Below are 12,286 nucleotides of genomic sequence, written 5' to 3'. Positions count from 1 at the left end.
GCGTACGTGCACCGCCACCACCGCCAGTACGTTGGTGAATACCCTTGGAGCCGAGGCTATACCGAAGGGCAGCACCTTGAAATGGTAGAGCTGACTGTCCACCTTGAAGCGCAAGAATCTTCTGTGCACTGGGAACATGAAAATATGGAAATAGGCATCTTTCATGTCCAATGTTGCCATGTAATCCCCCTTTTTTAGTAGAGGGATTACTTCCAGAAGTGTAGGCATGCAAAATTTGTGGGGCTTGAGATACTTGTTTGCAGGGCGTAAGTCTAATACTGGGCGCATTGTTAGATCTTTTTTGGCACAAGGAAGTAAGTTGAATAAATACCCTTGTTTACCTGGTTGCCCGGGACGAGTTCTATCGCATCCTTTGCCAGTACAATGACGATCTCCTCGAGGAGGATTCTTTGGTGCTCCAAGGAGTGTATTTTCTGTCTTGGAGGATAGTTGCAGGGGCGTTCCAACAGTTCAATACAGTATCCCGCGGACACTGTGGACATCACCCATCTGTCCAAAGTGATCCCTTCCCATGCGTGGGTGAAGGTGGTAATGCGCCCCCCTACTGGGGATGCATTGGAAGGGACGCTTAGCGGAATGTCACTGTTTGTTGGGGGGCGTATCGCCTCTACCTGGGCTGCCTCTCCCCCTACCACAGCCCCTCTTTTGAACTCTGGCAAACCCTGGGTAGCCTGTTGGTTGCCTCCCCGTGATGTTCCTTGGCCTTGAAAGTAACTAGATCCTCGCTGGGAATTTTGGCCGCAAGAGCGACGAAAATTATTTTTCCCTCGTTGGTTTGTAGTTCGTTGTCCAAGGGACTTTAGGGTGTAATATTCATCCTTGGCTGTTTTGAGCACCTCTTCCACCGCCTTTCCAAACAAGACATTTGGTTCCACCGGCATGTCGATGAGGGTGGCTTGGGTCTCGGGTTTAAACCCCGACTGCCTCAGCCAAGCGTGTCTCTTGATTACTGTGCTCTCTGCGATAAGCCGGCCTGCATTGTCTGCTGCGTCAAAGGTAGCCTTGACAATGCATTCGAACACCGATCTTCCTTCTGACGCAATCTGGGCCAACTGGCTCTTTAGAGGTTCAGGTGCGGAGGCAATAAGGGCAGCTACCTGTTCCCATTGGTGACAGTTGTAACTTGCCAGCAGAGTGGTGGTATTAGCAATTCTTGCCTGGTAAGCGGAAGTGGAAGCAACTTTCCTTCCTATCCCATAAATCATTTTGCTCTCCTTGTCTGGGGGAGCTTCAGAGGATGCTAGAGGTGTCCCTGCCCTCTTCCTGGTGGTTGTAACCACTAATGAGTCGGGTTTAAGCTGACCCCTTATGTAAAGTGGATCGGAGGGGGCAGCCCTGAATAATTTCTCTATTCTTGGGTTAACTGCCCGGGTAAGATTAGGGGTGAGAAGAGAGGGGTCAATTCTGCATTGAATAGACTTCAGAATTGGTATGGCTTGGGAAATGGATTTTCTGTCCCCCATAATTTGCTCTGCAAAATCCCTCTCTTTTTGAGCCCCCTGAGTATCTATCTGAAAATGGGCTGCAGCTTTAGCTAAGAACTCGTTCAGTAATGGCTGATTATCCACAGGTGAGGCGTTCACCGGTGGGTCCTTGGGAATAGGGGAGTCGAGACTATAGGCCTCTGCCTCGTCTTCCTCCCCCTCATCCTGGTCCTCATCGTCTCCATAATAGTCGACCCCTGCCTGGTCGTCCAGTGTTTGTATCTCTGGATCCTCACCATACTGCTGGTAAGGTTCAATAGAGAATGGGTCTGAAATCAGCCCCTGAACTGGAGTCTCAGTAGGGAGTCTCTTAGTAGGAGGTTGAGGGTCTTTGGATCCCAAAGGAGTAGAAGTAGCAGGTGTATTCTGATAGCTCAGGAAGTAGTCAGGGATTTTCTTGTAAAAATTTGCCATAAAAGACATTCTCCCCATCACTCTGTCGATGTCTTCCGAGCTCCATTCTTTGGAACTGGGAATTACCTTTTTCTGCTGTGGTTCCGCTTCTATTCCCATATCCCGGGGAGTGGGAGGGACAACTTTAGGCCTGGTGACAGGGTCAGGGGTCGAGGACTTCTCAGAAGAATTTTTGTTTCTCCTTCTGAACCTGGAGTTCAGAAGCTTTTTTGTGTTTCTCCCCTTTTCCATGTGTAGAGGCATGTTTCCCTGACTCTTTGGCTTTCCCTGAATCTTTCGATGCCTGGCGTCGAGATTCAGAGGAGGGTACACTAGGTTCTGGAGTTTTAGAGGAGGTACCTCGAGACTCGGAGGCAGACGTAGAACGAACTGCCGGAGTTGACTTTGAACATGCTGCTTGGGGGCAGAGGTCGGATTCGTCTTCCGACGACCATACCTCTGTGACCTTAGGTAACGTGGCACTTTTAGCAATCATAGACGGTTGCTGTCGGGGCGAACGTGACCTGGAACGCCCAGAGGACACCGATTCTGCAGACCGCGCTCTCTGTGCCTTTTTCTGCCGATCACTCAACACACATGTGGGGTTAGTGTGTTTAGATGAAGGTGTGTGGGTAACGCTCTTGCCGCCGGGTGTAGTCACCATAACTGCCCCACCGGACAGTCCTCCGAGGTCGGGGGTTTGCACTTGGATGCCTAAAGACACCCCTGTGCCCTCGCCGTCCGATACGGCGGCTTTGCTGCCATCACTGAAGGAACCCACAGCGTCCATGGCCTTGAGCTGCCTGGCGTAGTGGACCCAACGTTTGGTGGAGCGGTCCTCAAGTGTCTTTGCTTTGAAGAGCTTACACTGTCTGCAATTTGCTTCAGGATGGTCCCTAGGAAGACACAGATTACAGGTGTTATGCTTATCTACCGAAGGGAACTTACGGTTGCACTTGGGGCAGAATTTAAATGGAGTACTCTCCATATGTTAATATCTGGCAGCGGGCGAGTGTATGTAGGAAAATAAACGAGTGTGAGTATGTCCACCCCCCCTCTCCCTACTTGCGGGCTGAGGCCAGAGGCCTTCTGAGGCCCAGGCCGAGGCCAGAGGCCTTCCGAGGCCCAACATCCGTCGTGCAGTCTCCACGGCTGTTCATTCTCCAGTACCGGCGTCGATCTTCGGAGTCTCGTCATGGGATTTAAGGAACAGGGATTTTAGGTTAATTTATGATAAATGGCTGAAAGGCAAGGAACTCTGCAATTATGCTTCTGACAAGTATGGCGGAAAAAACAATCTGAGGGTCCCAGACGCGTGAGGGATCATGGGTACAGTGGACGTCACACTAGGGATAGTATTACTGGCACGCCCTAGTTCGACGCCCCTTTTCGAGTTTCGAAAAACAAACTGTAATACTCTGCAGCTTCCACTAGATGTCGGCCTATGCACAGCATGTGATCTAAGCAGATTCCACAAGCCTCAGAGACATGGTTTCTGCACAGTGCGACATTGCAAATGACTTCATAGATTTTGTAGAGCTGTTGGAGAGGAGCAAATTCCTCCAAATTATTTTAGTAACGTTACATCCAAATCACAAAATAAAACGCACATTAACTTCTGCAGCAGACGGTGGATCCAACATATCTACAAAGTCATTCAGGACGACAAATTATGCAGTAACCTTGTCCATACATCCAATTATGTGTATCTATTGATTCAGAGCACTACACATAGTAATAATAGCCGGGAATTTATTGTGTGAGCTAACTTTATCAAGATAATGTTTGCAAAATAGTCAAAGTAGGGACAGTTATCAAACATTAAATGTAGATGTTCTGCAAAATCAACACTATTGTAAAACCAATGAATGTGATCAGTTTAAAAGGTCCTGGTGAAGTCCATTTTTTACTTGTAAGGCAGTATGTTTTTCTAGCTGTTTGCGGGAGAAACACAGACTCACGTCACCTAAACTTTTAAATGTTGGTTGTTTTACACGTATGAAGAGATTGGGTGTGTTTATTAACCACATCTAAGATTGTAGGAGTATTAAACAATGTTACAGCAAATGTTTATGCTTGTTTACTCAAACATATGTAACTATTATCAAAAGTACCCATACTTTAATTTTTGTAGTAATATACATCGGTTTAGTTACAAACAACATGCACATTTACATTTTTTGTACAATGTGATACAAATGAACTAAATGTGATTATTTGTGACAGTTATATGTGACAGTTAAGTCAGTGAATGTGATTTTTCATGGACTGAGTTACAAATTACCCACAATTATATTATATACTAAGATATTGTTCCATGAGAGAGACCAAACATAGTTTTTTTCCAGTGCTTTGACGTGTGTACTATATTCAATGTGATTCTACGAGGACCTGGGTTGCCAGGACTGAGTACCGGGTACCTCAATTTTCGAATATGCCAACGCTCAACTTTACACCAGGAAAAACAAAGGGTATACAATCCCAAGATATCAGCATATTTTCTCCCATACAATAGCAGCATTTCCAAATAAACTAGCCTCGCTCTAACCACAGCCATTCAGAAATATCGAACCAGAGTACCCTTGTGGAGGCTTTCTTCATGCCACTTCTGCATGCAGAAGGGGAGCTGAATGAAACTGGCACAGTCATTGCATATGCTGGCAAAGAACTGGATGTGCAGCATGCAGAAAAATCGAGACCAAAGTATACCAGCCAACTATGTTCAAATGGTATACCTTTCTATGTATACACAGAAATAGGTTTGGCATATCAGCTTTTTAGATGTCAGTTGCATAAAGAAAATAACATACATAGAAAAATATTTACACAGCTTGAATGCAGGCAACACAAATAATGAATTACTCTGATAAGGCCCTTTTAGTAATCCAATTCCATACATTTCCAGTCTCCACTTCCTTTCCTTAAGCTACCAATCCTATTAGATTGATCAAACACTAGCATTTCAACACAAAAAATAAATTACTTCTTTTACAGATCCTCAACAAGAAGACCATAGTGAATGCATAGACTACTGAAGCAGTCTGTACCAAGGCTGTCACCGAGACCTACAAATCAACCTTCAAAGAATGCAGAATACTGCAGCCCACATTCTCCTGCACCTAAGAAGCAACCACACTACTCTGTTAGAAATACTATATTGGTTTCCTGTAGACATGCACATACTGTTCAAGGCCTTCTATATCCCCTACAGGGTTTCCAGCTAGTACAGTAAATATTTTTCACAAAGAAAAAGCTCACATTATATAACCGGACACCTCCAACCTGCAGCAGCATGCAGAGTCCTAGACACAGCAAAAACTAAGGTGGAGGTCACACAATCTCAGTGCAAGCAAACAAACTCAAACATATTCACAGCCCAACTTTGTGACAAAGACAACACCTAATACCCAGCAAAGCCGGGAACTGGGCCAATGCCACCAGACCATCACTGTTATTGACTTTTCACTATAGAAATAGCCTTAACTTCAGAGAGAATGCTTACATTTCAATAACTAGCCAGTCAAACTCTTTTCAAATTCTCCATGATTTAATTACTGTCCTCCTGACAGGCTGAATTACGGAATGGTACAAGAGACCAAGACTTCTTCACAAGATAACTTCTAAAGTTTCATCCTTAGGCCACAGACAGCATTCATCTTAATGTCTCCATCCACATTCTGAAATCACAGTCAAGAAATAAAGCTGAGCATCTAGGAGAAATGCCTCAACCTTCAGGATATATTCTATTTAAATATGTGTTACCAAGAAAACACAAAGTGCTTACCTTGAACATGAAAAACCTCGTTTAACAGAGCTTCATTTACTGCTGTAGAACTGGCATTCCCCATGTTATGGGACCAGCTCTGACAAATGGCTTGCAGAAGCAGGGTCTGTGCTCTTGTTGACTGCAATGTGAGGTTGGGAAGCTCAAATATGTATTCTCTTACTGGAACATGAGATCTCTTAGCCCTGGAAACAAAAAAGAAAAAGAGCACTTGTAAACTGCATTACGAATAGTATACGGATACTCATACGACCGAAGAATGCTCTGCCTAGTTGGGCGTGGGAACATCATGCATTTGAGTATTTGGAAACAACCAATGGTATGCAAGCTACTAGGGCCTCTTGTACTCGATGAATGTGAAACCATCTGCCCCGAGATTGAAATGTCCTAAACGTCCATGTGTGCAAAAGGGATCATATATGTGGAGATCTAGAAAGGATACATTCCATACAAAATAAGGAAAACAATGCATAAAAAGATCTGTCATTAAAGCAGCATCCAAGGACATGGCACACAAAAGAGGCAGTGTGCTGATTTCTAGAGTGTATATTGATTCATTAGAGACTTGTACTGCTTCCAGTCCTGCACTGCATTGGAAACTCCCTTGTTTGGGGACTATGAATTGCTATTACCCCAAAAGGGAGGATTTGAAGTGATCAAATGAACTATTTCTGAATCTGTGATGCCCCAATACGTATACAAAATGATTCAGCATCCACTGATAATGTTATCCCCACCAACGGTACCACTCCTTCCCTTTTTTACCAAGGAAAACCTGCTGACTTCTTCTCTAACATGTTTTCCTCCATATCCAGTGAAATTGCCCCATTTCACCGCTCCCTTATCCAAACCTTCATTATGTATTCGGACCAACTGCATGTCCTTCTATACTCTTCCAAGAATGCAGGCTCTCATCTTCTGCCAAAAACACAATAGGCGACTGGAGGTGGGTAACTGACCTGTAAATGTACCCACACGTTTACACACACAAAACACACATGTCTATGACTTTGTTTATTCTCATTTTAATGTTGCCCATATGTACAACCTATCTTGCCCTTCAACCATGCTAACTATGCCCTCCTGAGATGTTTAAGGCATAAGATGTGCTGATGTGCCCCTTATCTAGGGTTAGGGGACAGACGGAAGAGGCTTGCCCTATCTAGAACAGGCAATGAGTGAGTTTCTCTGTAACATTGTTAAAAAACACACTATTACGGGCACTTGGTGTTGTGCCCTAAAGCGTGATGATGGCCATACATGATGGTATTTCCTTTTTAATTTTCCTGATCAGCGGCCCCACAGCAAATATAAAAACAAGTGATTGAGCTAAGAAGCACAGCTTCAATAATTGTGAGCTATCTCCTTTGTTAGTGTGGGTTCGTCCCTAGTGTTCCTCTGGGTGGTATTCAATAACCAGAGGAACCAGCAAACAGACCTACCAGTTTCAGTGGCTTATCTGGGTATGCCACTTTCTTCAGGGTCTCAGTACCGTGTTGGGCACCGACGAGAGCAAGCTCGTCTGGTGGTGATTACTGCATCTGTAAATGGAAGAAAAGGGTGTGGGGGATGAGCGGATTGTAAAACAATCTTACCTTGGGTTTCATGAATGAGAATTCTCGGAGTGCCAAATGAACGATAGCTGACAGTTCGCCACGCAGTTCTTCAAACCCGTAGATGTTTCTTCTGGGATCGGGTCTGTCTATATCGCGCATGCGCTTCAATGCTCCGTTACATTAGGGCTATTAGGACCTCCATCTTGGAGTGTACACCGGCTATAATATGTTAATGCAAAACCCTACTCTGAACCCTCTGTCAGTGTCACTCGTGTTCCACAGGAACCCGTCATTCTCCATTATAAATACAGAGCATCAGCGGTGGATATCAGATGTAAAATACCGTGACCGTGTTCTATTTCTGCTAGGAACAGACCTTAACCTAGGACTTAACAGCCCATTACACAAAGACCCAATTTCACTTGCCAACTTCTTAGCCTCTATAGGATTCACACATCATGTACCTAGCCCAAATAAATCGACCATGAAAATCGCTAGACTGGCTCGCAGAACTCAACTGCAATACAACCAAAATAGCCATCACCCTCAATCTGTGGCCAGACCATACAGCTGTGCCCAGAAAACGAACACCCTGCTCTTACTCCCTGCGATCACAAGATGCTCCAGCAGCCTAAAGAATGACTCCTCCCTGTCCTCACAGCTGACCGCACCATCGCCTGAGCTGCTGTACCTTATAATCCTACAGACATAGTTAGCACCTAAAAACCCGCCATCCTGTCATCTATCAATGCCATCTCTCCACTCAAACTTCGTAGAACCAAACCAACTACGCATCCTGGTTTACACCTTGTCTCCAAGCCAATGTGGGCCAAGAAGCATGCCATTGAAACCAGCTGGCACAAATCCTCATCAGTAGCCAACAAAAACAACTTCCACAACTTCTCCAAGTAATACAAGCAAGCCATCCTTAAAGCCAAAGCAACTGCACTCTTTAACAGGATCGCTGATGCCAAATCCCAATCTCGCAAACTATTCACTATCCTACGTGAGCTCGAAACTCCAATCACATCAACTGCCAACTTCACCAACGATGGAACCTGGTGCCAAAATATTTAAGATGCCCTCACGAACAAGATTGCCACCATTCAGGAAAAAATGGAAAGGAAGAAAGCATCCATCCTTGTGAAAGCACACAAGATAGAGTCCAGTCTCTCCCTGCCCCCATCCCAACTCCGCCTCCACTGACGCCACATTCACCTTCCTTCCAGACACAGAATCGGAAATGTCACCCTCATCGCTGTTCTGAAACCCTCATGTTGCCAAGGTGACACCTGCCCAGCTCCCCTTATCAAAGATTGTGCAGAAGACCGTATCTCCATAATCACTGCATTTGCCAACTCCTCATTCACCAACAGCTTTCTCTCATCCAACCTTAAGGATGCTTGGATTTCCCCACTCATCAAAAAAACTTTCCTCGATCCTACTACTCCTACCAACTTCCGGTCCATCACCATGGCCCTGTTCCTTCTAAAAATCTTGGCTCGTGCTGCCTACATCCAGATAAAAGCCTACCTGGAACAACACAACATCCTTAGCCGATGGCAGTCAGGTTTCCATCCAGATCATGGCACAGAATCAGCCCTCCAAAAACCAGATGGATGACATCTGTGATGTCAGCAACCTAGCCCTCCTCCTACTGCTAAACCTCTCAGAAGCATTTGACTTGCTCAACCACCAAACACTTTGCCACCACCTCACCATGGCCGCCAACCTTTCCCCTATGGCCACCAAATGGATTGCCTCATTCATTGCAGATACAACAGCCTGTGTTTACGCAGGAACACAAGATCGCCAGAGCTTTAATTGGTTCTCGACTTGACTACTTTAACTCCCTTCTCGTCGGCACTTCAGAGCGCAACCTCAACAAGCTCCAGAACAATGCCATCCGAGCTGCTTTGAGCTTAGCCAGATGTGACCATGTCTCAATTCACAGAAAATCTGCACATTGGTTACCAGTTAGAGAATGTATCTCTCCATCATTCATCAATGTCTCTCTAATGCGGTTCCACCTTAAGTGTCACAGAGGATCTCCAAGAACAGCTCCTCTAAACCCACAAGACCAATCTACAGACACAGACTAACAACCCGCGCTTCAGACGTACTACAGCGGTCATTGTCGCCCATCTGTGGAAATAGCTACCTGCTCACTTGCGCTCTGTGCCTGCATACTGGCCGTTTATGAAACAAATGAAAATTAGATTATTTCAGTGACAATGAACTGCGACAATGATCCTTGACAATTAACCTTTTCTGGTATCTACTATTTTCCTTCCTGTTCCGCTCCCAACCCCCTGCAACCAGCGCCTTGATTCCTGTGGGTTTCGTACATTCTAAAATTTAAAAATAAATAAATACTTAACCCACACAAATCCATTACTGTTGTGCTTATGGTACCTTCTCATTGAAAATGCATTCTTAGAGAGGAAGTTAATATATTGAACTGTTTTGTGGGTCATGAGAAAACTAGCAGATTGTTATGTTATGTTATCTGCATTTATTTAGCGCAAGTTCACCCGGAGGCATCATGGCGATGAGGAGAATCATTCTACAAAGCCAAGCTAGAAGAGAGAAGGTAGTCTCCTGCAGGAGCAAGTGCAGAGCATTCCATGCTTTAGCAGCAGCAACCAAAAAGGCACGTCCTCCCTTGCGAGCTAACCTGAACCGGGGCACCACCACCCGCAAGTCTGCTTGCGATCGAAGAGAGCGAGTAGGCAGTTAGCGGGAGAATTTTGCTTGCAAAAACTCTGCTCCCGCGCCATAGAAGGCTCTGTGTACAAAGCACATATACTTAAACATGATCCGATGAGCGACAGGGAGCCAGTGCAGTTGCCTCAACAATGGAGTCATATGGGCTCCAAACGGAAGGCGAATGATGGATCTTGCAGCAGCATATTGGAGCAGCTGCAAGCGCCCGGTTAGGTAGCTGGGCTGAGCCAGATACAGAGAATGGCAATAGTCCAAAACGCTAAGGACCAGGGCAGCAACCACCGGGGCTTAATTTGCTGTGGGAATGAAAGGAAGAACCTTCCGCAAAACCCGAAGTTTAAAGTGGCCAGATTTACACACAGCCTTCACCTGTTCATCCATAGTCAATGTGGCAGAAATGCGCACTCCGAACTGACAGAACTGGTGTAGAAAGGGGGCCAAGGGAATTGGGCCAGAAATTAGACGTCTCCAGAACAGTTGAGGAGTAGAGGTCTCCACAACTAGGACCTCGGTTTTGCTACCTTTCAACTTTAACCACGTGAATGTCATCCATGTTCCCAGTTCCTCAACACAGTTTCTTAACAGGGCGGCCGTTTCAGATTTTGTCAGGTCAAGAAGGACCAAAATCTGGGTATCATCGATAAATGCATAAAACCGGAACCCATGAGCCTCAATGAGGAGAAGGAGGTATGTTATATAAATATTAAATAAGATAGGAGACAGTGCTGATCCCTGAGGAACTCCACAGGAAGGAGGTGCAGGGGCCAAACGAAAAGGAGAAAGAGACAGATTGTGAACGATCCACCAGGAAAGCTGTAAACCAGTCGAGGACTTGGCCAGAGATACCGCCTCAGCAAGCAGAGAAATTAGGAGAGAGTGGTCGACGGTGTCGAAAGCAGCCGATAGTAAGACTGCTCCGACACCGCTCTGGTCCACCAGAAGCATCAAATCATCCATCACTTAATTAAGAATAGATTCAGTGCCTCTGCCAGGCCGAAAACCAGATTGGAAAGGGTCGAGAAACTGGGAGGATTCCAGGAACGCAGAGAGAAGAGGAGATACCAGTGCTTCCAAAACCTTCATCAGAAATGGCAGGAGTGAAATAGGATGATAGTTGGCCAACACTGCTGGATCTAGAGAAGGCTTTTTAAGCAGAGGAATTACTATAAAGTATGCTTGAGAGCACTCAGGATCACTCCTGTAGCAAATGAGATGTTAACAGCTGAGGTGATATAATTAATTAAATCGGCGGATGTCTCCTGCAAGAGGGCCAGGGGTATCAACAGGAGATGCAGATTTCAATTTCTGGATGGCTAATAAGACATTCGAGGTAGAAAAAAGGGGGAATGTAGACCAAGACCCTACAGTAAGAGGGGGTTTGACGGGGGCCATGTCAGTTGTGGCTGCCATTGCCTCGATTTTTATGTTGTCCCGGATAGTCGCAGTCTTAGTCAGAAAGAAGGTGGAGTTGGAGTCACATAACTCCTGTGAGTGTGGAACTGCATTATGTCTTAACTTAGTTGTAGAGGGGGTTTGGGTAAATCGAATAGGGCTTCAGGTTTGTTAATAACCCTTTCCACTGTCTGCCCAAAATAAACTCCGTTGGCATTCACTACCTCAGTATGACAGGCGCAGCGGGCCTGCCGTCAGCACGCCGAAGGCGCTCTTAAGGCAAGCCCGTCTGGGCCCGTCCGTACACGGGATGTGCAGGATGAGCAGCATCCGTTAGGGGCCTCAACCCTATTTAGCTGGACAAAACGCAGTGTGCTTCTATCTCATGGTCTTGACAATACTAGATGGCCTTTTGGCTTTTATGATAGTCCCTGCCACCAAGAAAGCTGTACCCCCCCACTATGCTACAATGTGGTTTACTCAATACACTGTCCCTAGTTGCCTCCTCTATGGATTGTTACGATCTTTTATCCCATAAGGGCTTGACCTTCTTTTTATAACTGAAACATGGCTAAGAGACACATCTAGCCCTGCCAATTTCCAATCTTTTCCGGAAAACAATGCATTAATACATGAGGATCGTGTGGCCCACCACCAAGGTGGTGGTGTGGCCCTGATCCACAAAAACAACTAAAATGGGCATTGGATATCAGAAAATGACTTAGCTCCCCAACAAACTGATCAAAATGAGTGGACGATAGGTAAAATACTCAATTTTGGGCTTTTGTTGCAGAATTTTAGACATTTGGCAGCACACCTGACAATGACACATTTTGCATTTTTTGAGGGAGCAAGGTCAGCATAAATGGGATATCTGACTAATATATATGGAGCTTCTAATTACATCCTTCGATTTACATGCCTACCCA

General features: G+C 45.5%; 1 protein-coding gene across 9 annotated transcripts in view; it reads right to left on the bottom strand.

The window, feature by feature from the left end:
* The window catches only part of VPS13B (vacuolar protein sorting 13 homolog B), a 3,421,660-nt gene that overhangs the window by 2,415,603 nt on the left and 993,771 nt on the right, over positions 1–12,286 (bottom strand). For all 9 annotated transcript variants that reach the window (XM_069621427.1, XM_069621422.1, XM_069621424.1 and 6 more), the window contains exon 17: positions 5,683–5,867. In XM_069621427.1, coding sequence (XP_069477528.1) covers positions 5,683–5,867 — 185 coding nt within the window. The remainder of the gene's footprint in view (positions 1–5,682; positions 5,868–12,286) is intronic.

This window comes from Ambystoma mexicanum, chromosome 5q, assembly GCF_040938575.1.
Source record: "Ambystoma mexicanum isolate Mex_15411 chromosome 5q, UKY_AmexF1_1, whole genome shotgun sequence".
Classification (NCBI taxonomy): Eukaryota; Metazoa; Chordata; class Amphibia; order Caudata; family Ambystomatidae; genus Ambystoma; species Ambystoma mexicanum.
This window is presented reverse-complemented; position numbering and strand designations above follow the sequence as displayed.